Source organism: Thunnus thynnus, chromosome 19 (assembly GCF_963924715.1).
Source record: "Thunnus thynnus chromosome 19, fThuThy2.1, whole genome shotgun sequence".
Lineage (NCBI taxonomy): Eukaryota > Metazoa > Chordata > Actinopteri > Scombriformes > Scombridae > Thunnus > Thunnus thynnus.
Window position 1 is genome coordinate 15426256 of NC_089535.1, and position 12947 is coordinate 15439202.

General features: G+C 39.5%; 2 protein-coding genes across 3 annotated transcripts in view; one reads left to right on the forward strand and one right to left on the reverse strand.

The window, feature by feature from the left end:
• Positions 1-11368, forward strand: part of unc5cb (unc-5 netrin receptor Cb) — a 124141-nt gene extending 112773 nt beyond the window's left edge. For both annotated transcript variants that reach the window (XM_067573831.1, XM_067573832.1), the window contains 7 exons: positions 2044-2131; positions 2290-2461; positions 5799-6032; positions 6778-6927; positions 7028-7192; positions 7907-8085; positions 9474-11368. In XM_067573831.1, the coding sequence (XP_067429932.1) occupies positions 2044-2131; positions 2290-2461; positions 5799-6032; positions 6778-6927; positions 7028-7192; positions 7907-8085; positions 9474-9633 (1148 nt within the window). In that variant the 3' untranslated portion in view covers positions 9634-11368. The remainder of the gene's footprint in view (positions 1-2043; positions 2132-2289; positions 2462-5798; positions 6033-6777; positions 6928-7027; positions 7193-7906; positions 8086-9473) is intronic.
• Positions 11369-11441: 73 nt separating this feature from the next.
• bmpr1bb (bone morphogenetic protein receptor, type IBb) overlaps positions 11442-12947 on the reverse strand; it is a 57622-nt gene continuing 56116 nt past the window's right edge. The window contains exon 15 of the mRNA XM_067573843.1: positions 11442-12664. Coding sequence (XP_067429944.1) covers positions 12539-12664 — 126 coding nt within the window. The 3' untranslated portion in view covers positions 11442-12538. The remainder of the gene's footprint in view (positions 12665-12947) is intronic.

Here is a 12947-nt window from a genome sequence, read left to right on the forward strand (position 1 = left end):
CTTATCAGTGTGTTGACTGCACACAGTATGACAGGGGTTGATGGATACCTAAGGTGTGTGCAATAGAAGTACAGCATAGAGGTGTACTATTTCAGGCAGCTTACATTAGCTATGCTGTCCTCACTTCAAACACATGCGGGCTGTTTGTAACATGCCACAGATGCATGTTGACAGGCATAGACAAACTAGCAGAGACATTAAAGGATACACTGACTTCTCAAGTTTCTTAAGTTTTTCTTTTTGCGTTTTGATTCCTGTAAAAATATTCTCAGCTGCGTTTGTGCACAGCCACCTCATCATGTTACATAGGCAGAAGGAGAGGAAAGAGCACATTTGATATTTGATCTGTTCGTGTGTCTGGGTAATGAAATATTTTGTGGCACTGTCAGTGTGGCTGTTTGGTATTTTGCATCTTAAAATGCATTTCTCATCTCTTTGAAGCTTTGCTGTGAGGGAGAGTGGCAGTGTGTGAGACGTCCCTGTGGCAGAGTTGTGATTGCCTCGCTAGCTAGCAAGAGAAGCTGTCTGTCACCTTTTGAAAAGTTCAGTACAAGGACATGGGAAATCAATGAGTTATCTGAGAAACCCCCTCCAGAGAGAGAAAGAATGCATGTGTTTTTGTGTGTGCGTGTGTGTGTGTGTGCATGAAGTAATGAGGGGGGGGGTCCTAAAAAACACTTTGGACAGGACGTCATATCAAATCAATCTGAAATGGAAAAATGTAAATTGTGCTGGCTGCAGCAATATGAGAATGATATGAAGAGTAGAGAGATCATTGATTTTACAAATGAAATGTCATATCATTTCCTGATGCCATAGGAGAAGGCAGTAAAGTGCCATAGTTTTCATATTTTAGACTGAGGGGAAATGCGATTATTACTATACTTCTCTAAGAGAAATAATTATCACTTTTCACTGTGGATTCAACTGATCTTTACTGGTGCAGTACTGCATCAAGATATGCCCATTATAAGTCAAATGGTCATAATTCTCCTTTGTAAGGTCGAGCATTAGGGACCTTAATTTCCTCTTACTGTATGCTCTATGTGATATAGCTGAGACTCACCATGTAGAGATACTTATATAATACAAATATTCTTAGTTTTTAGCCTTATGAGCGGTAAGGCTCTAGGGATTGCAATGCTGGTCTAATGGTCGGTTCACCACTTTGGTCCAGACTGTAACACCTCAACAATTACTCGCCAGCACTTCTGATAGTGTTGCATGGTTGTGAGCCATACTCTGTGTGCTTGTTTTCTATACTGCTGGTTTATGGTTTTATGATGTGTGCTACAAGTTTTATGTCATATGTGTTCTTTTTGGCTCTGAAGTCCAAAACAAATTTTCCTGTGGAGACAAATTAAGTATGTCTTGATCTTGATCTTGATCTTGATCTTGATCTTGATCTTGATCTTGGATTGCCATAAAATCTGTTTTTTCCTCTAGCATCACCATGAAGTTGACATTTGTGGTTCAGAGTGAAATGTCTTGACAAGTATTTGATGGATGAAATTTGCTACAGATATTCAAGTTCCCTTGAGGATAAATTCTAAAACTTTTGTGATCCCCTGACTTTTCCTTGTAATGACTTTGATGGTCCATTACACAAGGTCATCATTTTTGGTTTTTAGTGAAATATCTCAATCACTATTGGATAGAATATCATGAAATTTGGTACAGATACTAATAGCACCCAGAGGAGGAATTTTAAAAAGTTTGATCCCCTGACCTTTTATCTAGCATCATCATCAGCTCAAAATTTCTGTTTGTCCAATAGCTTCATTTATGACTAAATAGCTGCCAAACTAATGTTATTTTTGTTGTCCTCAGCTGCTTTGAGTTTAGCGCAGATTAACAAATGTTTGCATGCAAATACGCTAAACTGAGATGGTAAAAAATATATATCTTATAATAATCAATGTGCTAGCATCATGACAGGCATTGACAGGACAAATAACTGTAAAGACACTGGTCTACCTGACAACTCACAACTCATATGTTTGCATTTTTGTTTGTGTGTCTGTCTGGTTTTGTGCTCCCCAGGGGTGAGTCTGCTAATTCCAGCAGGGGCTATTCCCCAAGGCAGAGTGTATGAGATGTATGTGACGGTTCAGAGGAAGGACAACATGAGGTATGCAGTGCGGACTGCCACATCAACACCCCAGAGCTGTGTTTACCCCTGTCAGCTCCACCATGTCACACATACAACGAGACTGCTGTCACATTGCCACTAAACAGCGTGTGTGTGTGTGTGTGTGTGTGTTTGTGTGTAATTCTCTGCATCTCCAGGCCCTCAGTGGATGATGGCCAAACAGTGTTGAGCCCTGTGGTGAGCTGTGGGCCCCCTGGGGCCCTGTTGACTCGGCCCGTCATCATCACCATGCACCACTGTGCAGTATTTGACGGCCAACAGGATTGGCTGATCCAGCTCAAGAGCCAGTCCCAGCAGAACAAGTGGGAGGTGAGCTATGGCATGCACAATGAAAACACTGCGCAACAGTAGACTAATGTCTATAACCATGGACAATTTTGAAAGTGTGCTTTTGACAGTCGTGTGAAGTATTGAAATGATGTGCTTGCCATCCATAAATAAGATATAAATTGGTTGATAATTCTACTCCGCATTGAAAAAAAGAGTAGAAACAGAGCAAAGAGGAATGGTATTGTGAAAAAACAAAATGAGATGATAGATACTGTAGCATGGAGAAGGTTAGAGGGATCAACTTTCCCTGCTTTGTTTGTGCGGCTCAACACTCAGAAGAAAGTCTTGTTGCAATCAGGTGCTGAAATAGTAAACCTCTAATAGTGGGGAACAGGCTGGGACTGTTTTTTCCCCAGACTGTTTTCTTCTACCTTATGAATACCTATTTATATTTGTGTGTGCCATTGTGTGTGTGTGTGTGTGTGTGTTTTTGGAGGATGTGTGCCTGCAGGCTTCATCATTAACAGTGCTGATGATGATAAGTTGGGTTGCTGAGGGCAGCAGTGTGAATGTTTTCTGTCTATCCTCTCCCTCTTTCTTGCCTTCCTTTTCTTTCTCTCTGTTACACAAACACAAACACACATAGACACACACATAGAGAAGTCGAATTACCAAGAGGAGATCAAATGTAGAGAAACTATGCCTCCACCTTAATCACAAAAATTGCTTTAAACGTGTAAGAGATGGTCTGGTTGTCATCTCTTTCCCCAAAAATCTCTATCCAAAGACAGATAATACGACAAACCTTGTTGTAGGCAGTTATTAGCATCTTTTTCTGACTTGTCAAGGGAGCATTTCTGGGTAAGTTTTCCTTCCACATGGTTTTTAATGAGCTCTTATTTGCAGGAGTGTGTTGAGACCTTTTTAAAGGGGAAAGTAGCCAAACTATAAAAACAAACCAATAAGCATTTGTGTAGCAGCAGGGCTCATCACAACAGTTTCTTTTAAGAATTTGGATTTTTGTTTTTAAAGGCTCAATGCATCAGTCATTAAGATATCAATTCAAAGACAGTACGACTCTTGGGAAGGGTATTTAGGAAAATGTTGAAGCGCTAGTTGGAGTATATGCAGGCAGTCATATATTGAAAATACAACTACTTAGCAACACCCTTTATCCAATATATAGCCCTCTGTCAGCTCATCATTGAATAGTGGCTCGAATAACGTCATTTTCAGCAAGTCTTTCTACAATCGCCACTGCTGATGTGATGAAATGACTTATGGAGCAGAAAAAACTGCCAGACTGGTCCCACATGCCTTTGTGACATTGATGAATTACTTGGGAGCAGCCAATAAAGCTCAGTGTAAACTGAGTATTTTTAAGGAAGAAATAACTATTGATTAAATCTCTGACCTGTCAGAAATGCAGATGGTAATATCCACTATAATGCCAACATCCTTTATATGAGGTTCTCTTCCCACTGAGGCCAGCCACCATGCTGCATGTGTGAAATATTGCTTTATATGACATGCTTTGTCAAGATGTGTATTCATCACTGCAGTAGAAGCAGGAGGGAAGAGCTCCTCTGAATGAAGAGGTAATTCATGGATATATATATATATATATATATATATATATATATATATATATATATATATATATATATATATATATATATATATATGTATATGTATAGCAACCCCCCACCCCCATCGAAGCACCCACACACACACAAATACACACACAGTCATTGAGGAAACATGGTGTCGTGATGATGATGAAGACAGCAGGTCATGTAATGAGGAACATGTGGGGCTTTCTGCTTCAGTAACTCTCCTACAAAGATTTATCCTCCTACGGCTCAAAAAAAAAATCTCCACTGATAAATACAGTCAGAAATTTGTGAATAAATTAGGCTGTGTGAGTGTGTGCATATGTGTTTACGTGTTGTTGATTGTTTGTGCATGCACACATATGTATGAAGCAAAAGCCTACTTTTCCACTGTGTATTCTAATTATCCTCCAATAAGGAGCCCCAGTGCCATCCCCCAGGAGTAGTTAAAGAGTCTAATGATCAGCAATAATACTGCTGTTAAACGGCCTAGCTCACAATAAAATGCTATAATTCCTCTTCTGTCTCTCATAATAGGCTGAATTAATGCCAGTGTGCTGCTCACAGGAGTGTTTGGATTAGAGAGAGAAAGACAGAGAGAGAGAGAAAGCAAGATCAAGAAAGATCAATAGAGAGAGGGTGAAAGAAAGAGGGAGTTCTGTGTGAGCCTCCTCAGACCAGACATTCTTAATGAAAGAGAAATATGCCTTGGCATTAGTGCTATTACAGGGGGCAAATATAAATGGTCTGGATACTCACTCTTTCATTACCTCACATACACACTGTCAGACATTAGCAATACACACACGTAAAGAGTAATTTCTACAGGACAGAGCTTATGTAAAAAGACTGTGACCCTTGATTGTACATCTCAACTTGAATTGATGTTCTGCTTCCAAATTAGCTATTCATTTTCCATTTGATAACAAGAAGTTGTCAGACATGCGAAATATTCAGTGAAGAATGTTGCGTGAGTGACAAATGCACTAGATCAACGTTTCCACTATAACAAAAATTTAATGAAGTGACATTGTGCTCAGTTTCAGAACATGTAAATTAGGGAGCAAACTATGACAGTTTTTCTGCGTTTGATGTAATGGTTATGCATATTGGTGTAATAAAACAGAGTAGTTGTGTGCACATCCACAAATCCTCAGTGGGATAGGTGTTGGAAACAGCAATCAATTTATCAAAAAAAAAAAAAAGACTAAATCAAAAACTTCGCCTGAGGAAGACCTGTAGTTGATCGAAAACGTCGCAATAAAATGAAAGGGAGCTCCTGGTATTACAGTATGCATATCAGTGTACCAGGTATTGTGTATAAACATGTAGGAGATTATTCAAATGATTCAGTGCACATGATTTACTTAAACTAGGAATTGAACTCATCTTGTTGTTTCTTTGAATGGTGAATGTTAAGAAAATATTGGTTTTCTTAGTACTTTAGATTTTTTTAGATGTTAAAGAACATGAGTTTTAACTCAGATTATTCTTTACTGCTGTATAAACAGCTACACTTTGTCCTTATTTGCCAATAACTGAAATCATATGAGGAAATTTAGTTGGGGCAGAGTGACTCTTGGTCTATATCTACATTAGAAATGCTCTTAATCGTGTCTTCTTTAGTTCTCACCTTTTTCCTATGCAAATGCTACAACATAGTGTGGGCAATATTGTGATAAAGCCTCAGCTATTTCTGTCATTTTTAGCTTATTATCTCCCACACTTGTGTGACGTCTTCTTTCTTCCTGTCCACACTGCAGGATGTGGTGGTGGTAGGGGAGGAAAATTTCACCACACCATGCTACATCCAAATGGATGATGAGGCCTGCCACATCTTGACAGAGACGCTGGGTACCTACTGCCTCGTGGGACAATCTCTCAGCGCTGCCACCACCAAACGCCTCAAACTAGCCATCTTTGGCCCTGTCACCTGCCCCGCCATGGAGTATCACATCAGAGTCTACTGCCTGGACGACACACAGGATGCACTCAAGGTAAATATGCAGCAGGTTGTATATGTGTGTTTGTGTGTGCGTGTGTGTGTGAGTATCCTTTCTTTGTCTCTCAATGTTTGCAAAAGGTTATGTAGCGGAAATTAAATGTGTTTGTAAGCATTAATTATGTTTGTGGGTTTGTCATTTTGTCTGAATTGTTAATGTGTGTTTGTGTGTGTGTAGGCATAGCCAACAGATGAGGAGTGGGAGGTGGAATGAGAATTTTTTTGTCGGTGTGTCACAATAAGGAGAGACAAGCGCTTGCATTTGAATAGAGTTGCTGCTCCTAGAAAGACGTAGCTGCTGCGCAAACACAAAATAAGCCACACTTATCCCCCTGGTCCACTGTTCTCTCCTCACCTCAATTCTGTGTAACACCTGCATCCACCTACATGGAGGAAAGATAAGGAAGGATTATTGTACCGAGGAAGGATATTGTACACGGTTATTAACTTTGGAAATAGGTATTGAGAAGTGATAGTGATCCTGCTTGCAAGGACATTGAAGTTTCAGATGGCAGGTCTAGATTCAGATTCATAAAGCCTTGAGGGAACTCTATTGAATATACTATGAAAAACACTTCATTTGTAAATTTCCATTAAGGGTATTTTTAAAGAAACTGCTGTAGCAAACAGCAGAACAACTGATTATAGCAGCACAAAAGAAGTTGTTTTGAGGTCAGTTTGCATGCTGTCATATATTTACTGTAGGTAAACACTAATCAAGTGTGTGTGTGTGCATTTAGGAAGTCCTACAGATGGAGAAACAGATGGGTGGGAAGTTGTTGGATGAACCAAAGACTCTCAATTTTAAGGACAGCACCCACAACCTGAGACTTTCCATCCATGATGTCCCCCACACATTGTGGAAGAGTAAACTATTAGCCAAGTACCAGGTAAACAAGTCATGTACACTTTAAAAAAAAAACGCCTTCAACAGCGTCACATGCTCTCTGACAGTTAAGTAACGCTTCTACCGTCTTCATGTCATTGCAGGAGCTTTCCTTTCAGCAAGTGTGGAGCGGTTCACAGAGGAATCTCCACTGTTGCTTTACTCTGGAGCGATTCTCTTCCGGCACTGTGGACCTGGCCTGTAAGATATGTGTACGCCAAGTGGAGGGTGAAGGACAGATTTTTCAGCTGGACACGACACTGTCAGAGGTAGGGCTAAATGTAGCCTTCTGTTTAACTTATAACATATAAAAAAAAACAGTTCTCCTTGTCTAGATATGAGCTGATTCAGAGCAGTGTCTCCACTGTGAGAGACAATTGAATGAATTTACCCTCCATCTCCTTTTCCCTCTTTTTGCAACGTACATAAACACCAACACAGTAGAAGAAGGGGAATCTTGACCCTGCAGATTTCATACAGTCCTGCCTATGACAGGCCAATGCAGAACAGAGAAGACCAGAGGGAGAATAATCACCCTCCAGCCGTGCTGTACTTGCTTCACAAAGGCCATCTGGCCAGGAGAATAGAGGGATGGAGGGATGGAGGAGCACTCCAGCTTTGTGCTCAGTAATGAGATGAATTACAATACATGCAGTGCAGAGCTGTATCCCTGTGTGGCCTTGGTTCATTTGTCTCTGGGTCTTGCTCTCGCTTCTGTATCCAGACCACCAGCACTTAATCTTCCAGATGCAATATATTTAAAAATCACTCGGCTTGCATCAATAAATGGATGGCAATGAAATGAATAATGTTCACTTTTTTATGGGATCCAGAACCAGACATTTTCTGTGCTACAAATCCATTTGAACTAAATTATGTTACATTCTCTGAGATGGCGTTAAATTATGTCCATGCAGCCTGCAGCTCAAAAAAATGCAATTACTACATTCAATGTCTCTCCTTCAAACTTTCTCTCTCTGCAGGATTCCCAGAGTATCGACACATCTCTGCTGGACCCCGCCAGTAACATCACCACGCTGGTAGGGCCCAATGCCTTCCGCATCCCTGTCTCCATCCGACAAAAGTTGTGCGGCAGCCTGGATGCACCACAAACCAGAGGCAATGACTGGAGGATGCTGGCCCACAAACTTAACCTTGATAGGTGTGTAAAGAAAATGGGGCAGCCCAAGAGAGACAAGGAGTGAGACAGTGACTCAGATTCAGGCCCTTAGTGGTCACAGTCTAGCCACAGGAACAGGTTGTCATCTGTTTTGTTTTTTTTGTTGTTTTTTTTTATCAAGGAGAAATAAAAGAGATGAAATGAAAGACAAACAGTGCCTTTTTTATAAATTAGCAAAAACACACAATCTCCCTATTCTTCAAAATGTTGTTGATCCTTAAATCCTTTTTTCATTTAGACAAGTAAGCAACAAGATCACATCGGGAATACAACTGTAGATAACTAATCTGTTTTTATTTGATTTTGATCGTTCTGTAGGAACGTGACTCATTGTGATAAGCATCTGTTGAACGGACATTAATTGAGCTGGACTGAAGTGAGACAGACAGAGAGAGAGAGAGAGAGAGAGAGAGAGAGATGAAGATAGAATGACGCTTCTCTTTTCAAAACGTCACCCTTGTGTCTTTGATAGTCTTGTGTATGTGATGGAGGTACAGTGTGTGTCCATTTATAAGGTCCCAGCTCAGCGGGGCGGCCTTATCACAGGCAGCAGCTGCAGATTGATGAGACCACTGACAGAGTGTGGCGTGAAGGAAGGAAAACGCAGGGGAGAGACTTGAACCAACCTTTCATTCATAGCCCACATTGATGATACATACAGCAGTGTATTACATGGGGCTTATATTTTCCATTTCAACTTTTTCAACAAAAACAACAACAACAACAACAAAAAAAAAAACAAACAGGATTTTTTGTGTGTTAAATGTGAATATCAAAAACTGGGTGACAATCGGATTTTTAAAAACATCTGTGTAAAAATAGGATTTTAAATTACCATTTGCAGCACAAACACTCTGTAGATAAACCATCTTTTTGCTTTTTTACTTAATCAAGGGATTCTGGTACATAATCAGCAGGTCATTGTTGTTTTCTTCCCATTTTTCCTTAACTTCATATAAAGTTTTACTTTACTTTTCTGAGCAAGATAACTTTATTTACTGTAAGCTACCAATATCAGCACTCTCTTGCAGCTGGAACCATGACATTCCAATGAACCAATTGTTGCCTTAAAAAATCTGATAAAGTTTAAGGCGACAATCTGTCAAAAAAAAAGAAAGAAAGAAAGGAAGAAAATGTCTTATGTGTATTGACATTTTGACATATTGTTTCCTGTCATGTCTATGTTATCTCCTTATTGTGCAGGAAGGTTACTGTATTGACCACAGAGAGAAATGTTAATGAAAAAAAAGAGATAGAGAAATATTTGAGATTCCTGTGCTTTAATTCAAATAAACTCATTCCGCTTTGTTACCTCCTTACCTCTCTTTTCTAATTCAACCCTCTCTGCTCTGTTATAATCATTCATTCAGGTATCTGAACTACTTTGCCACCAAATCCAGTCCTACGGGAGTCATCCTGGACTTGTGGGAGGCCCAGCATTTTCCTGATGGCAACCTCAGTCGCCTGGCCCAGGTACTGGAGGAGATGGGACGCCATGACAGCCTTGTTCCTGCAGTGACTGAACACTGATATCCGCCCGCCAGGGAGTGTGACACTCCAGGGAGGAAGAAGACATAAAAAGAAAATAAGAGAGGAGGACGCCCATAAAGCAGGAGAGTCATTTGGCATCACAATGATAAATGCACATACACACTCCCAGATTCCACATGTGTGCACACTCAGAGAAGTAAGAAGACAGAAACAGCCAGGTCTACTCAGCCATGACCCAGTTAAACATTGGCAACAAAGGGTGTAATAACTTGGAGGGTAAACAAGAATCTCTGCCAGTCATTTCTCTCTGGCTGTTCCTCTCTCTCTCTGGTACAACGACTTGATATTTTTGGCTCTAGTTTCCTTGGAAACAGCTGTCCAGTTATTTGGATGGACTGTGCGGATATGTGTATGATGCCCTTGCCATAGACAACAGTCTGAGAAGTGACACACTATCAGAGGTCAAAGGATCAAAGGAGCAAGGCTTGAATCAGAGGACGCATCTCTCACTCTCCAAATCAGTCTCCATAGCAACTCCATGGACGAGTATGTGTTCTGTGATAACATAGTATTTAATAATATGCCTATTTATACATATCGTTTTTGTGTTTGATGCTGCCTGTTATGAAATACTTTGCTGTGTCCTCACATTTTTCTTTCTTCTTTCATTACGTTGGACTGTATCATAGCACCTTCTGGTGGACTCTTGCAGTAATGACTCATCATTTCAGCCACAATTACATGTACAGATGGAAATCAATGATGTAATCATTTTACGGTTTTAGTGTTGCTGTTGTAACTACTATTAATACTTTTTATTCATGTTATGTATAATTATTGATTATGTGCGCTTATTTTACATGATTTTTTTAAAGTCTTTAAAATATTTTCAATAAGTTGCATTGGTTATGATTTTTTTTTACTTTCTTTCTCTTTTTGCATGTTTTTACCAGGTCATTTGGCTAAAAGAGAGGGCAATCAATATCATTTTCCCAAACTGAATAAAATCCATGACTGATGCTAATGATTTGTATGTTGTTCAAGATGATGTCATCTACATACATGAGACCAGAAAGGAGAGGTAGCTATTGTGGAAAAGAGAGGAAGTATGTGGTTTGTCAAATAAGTATATTTTTGTAGGACCAATGCAACGGAATACAACTGCTTTTTACCAAATAATTGGCATACAGTGTATGAGGTTCAATTTAGTAAAGGAGGTAATCATCTAAATAGCAAGTGTCATTTTAAAATGTGTCATTTCCTGTTCATCTCTTGTGTTCAGAACTGAATGACATTCATCTGTAATTTTTGAGGGTAATGAGAGATATAACAATAACTCAGACTTCTGTGTTTGTACATTAATAACAGAAGCCATCAGTGATCATGATGACACTGACCCTGTGCATAAAAAATAGTGATATTTGTAAATGCAACATTACTTTGATGCAGCAGCACTTGTTACTGTTCAGGTGTTTTTGGTTAATTCTTGATTTTTTTTTATTTTTATGGCAGTTGTTCCAGTTTTCGTAAAGCAGTCTATGCAAACTTTGCATCTTTTTTGAAACAATCTTCTCAGTGGGCTAGCCTTCGCAATCCCTCGTTGTTCTTCAGCTTCATGATTATTATTGTGTATAGTGAGAATGTAGCCTGTCTGTTTCTGGCACTCATGATGTTCCTCGCAACTGCTTGCATTTCATCTGTCAAGTTATTGTACAAAGTGTAAGAAAGAATTTTTAAGACTAATAATAAATTATATTTATATGCAACATTGAAACCGGAGCATGAGGAGTTTTTGTTTGCATTGTGAGATGAAGTAAAATGAATCTTACGACATTAACGCACAAGCCTTCAAGACACATAGTTGTTTTATTAGAGAATGTTATCCAGATCCACTCATACACTTTAATAATCACATATGTACAGATTAAATACATGTAAGGCACACGCCATAGTGGTAGAGTGGACGGGATGTATTCTGTACACAGATAAATCATCAAAAACACATTAGAACATCCAGCAAGGCAGTAATTATCAATAAATTTCAGTTCAACTATGTACAAATGAATTGTGAGTGGGAAGAGGAGAGAATGAGGGAAGAACAGTCTGAGCCCTGAAGGTCTAAAGGACAATGAAGTTCACAAATCCATCAATGACAAAACTGTTTACCCAGAGGTTACTTCAATATGGAAATAAAATGTACTTGTAATCATATATATAAAAATCTGTTATCTGTTTCTGCTGGACAAATGTTTTTTTCATTAATTTAGCCTTACTCAGTTTTGTTCAATAATAATAATAATAATAATAATAATAATAATAATAATAATAATAATAATAATAATAATGTCTTTGACAGTGAGGTCACTGAGCATGTATTAGACAGTTCTTTGGATGGATGACAGTCACTTTGGATGGGGCTGACAGTAAACTCTTATGAAAAGATAACTGGGCTGTGATGTCACAGCAGGAAGTGACTGAGAGCTGTGACAGTACAAAAGACTGCATATAGAATACTGCTGTATGGCTTTAGAAGGATCAAGCAGGAGCTTCCTCTGTCTAGAACCGATCAGAGGGATTTCAGTCCTCTGCCCCTGCAAAGGTCCCTCCCTGTCTGCGTGCCCACCTGGACAGTCTGGACCCGACAACCACTCAGCTTCCACAGAAAGCACAGTCTGAACACTTGGTCTGAGGCAGACGAGTCCCAGACAATGGGAGGACAGATCTTCCCCAACATAATAAATCTTTTGCCTCACATTTCTTCTGCTTCCCCGTCGACCTTTATCTCTATCACTCATCTTCCCTGTCAGTTTCCTTTGTCCTATCATTCACAGTCTTCCCCCACCCTGCCCGCCACATACATTCCCTTTCTTCTATTGGCCAGTGTAAGTGGCGCAGTGCCAGTGACAAGTCCCTGGGTGATGAGAGCATCTCTCTTGACTCTCTGTCACAGTTTGATGTCTTGGGACTCTAACATCTTCGCCAGGGTCTTTTTCACCCTCAGGGCTGTGAGACGAGAGGCGGGGTTGTGAGCCCAGCACTCCGACATTAATTTCCCCATCTGTCGTAGACACTGAAGACACAAATGTACGTAAGAATACAGCGAGACATTTAATTCAAGAGTTTAAAATGTGTTAAGAAAAAAGAAATAGAAGAGGTGACAAATGGCTTTATTAATAATTAATTATTAGCAATTTGACGAGCAACCTTTGGGTTGTTAAAAAAAACCTTTGGCAGACATGTATCCTTCAGCATAAATGGACTGTCTAAATAGATTTCTTCAAATATGGCAACCCTAGGTGTTTCAAACAACTTATTATGGCATAATAAAACATTTATAAATGATGTTTTAACCA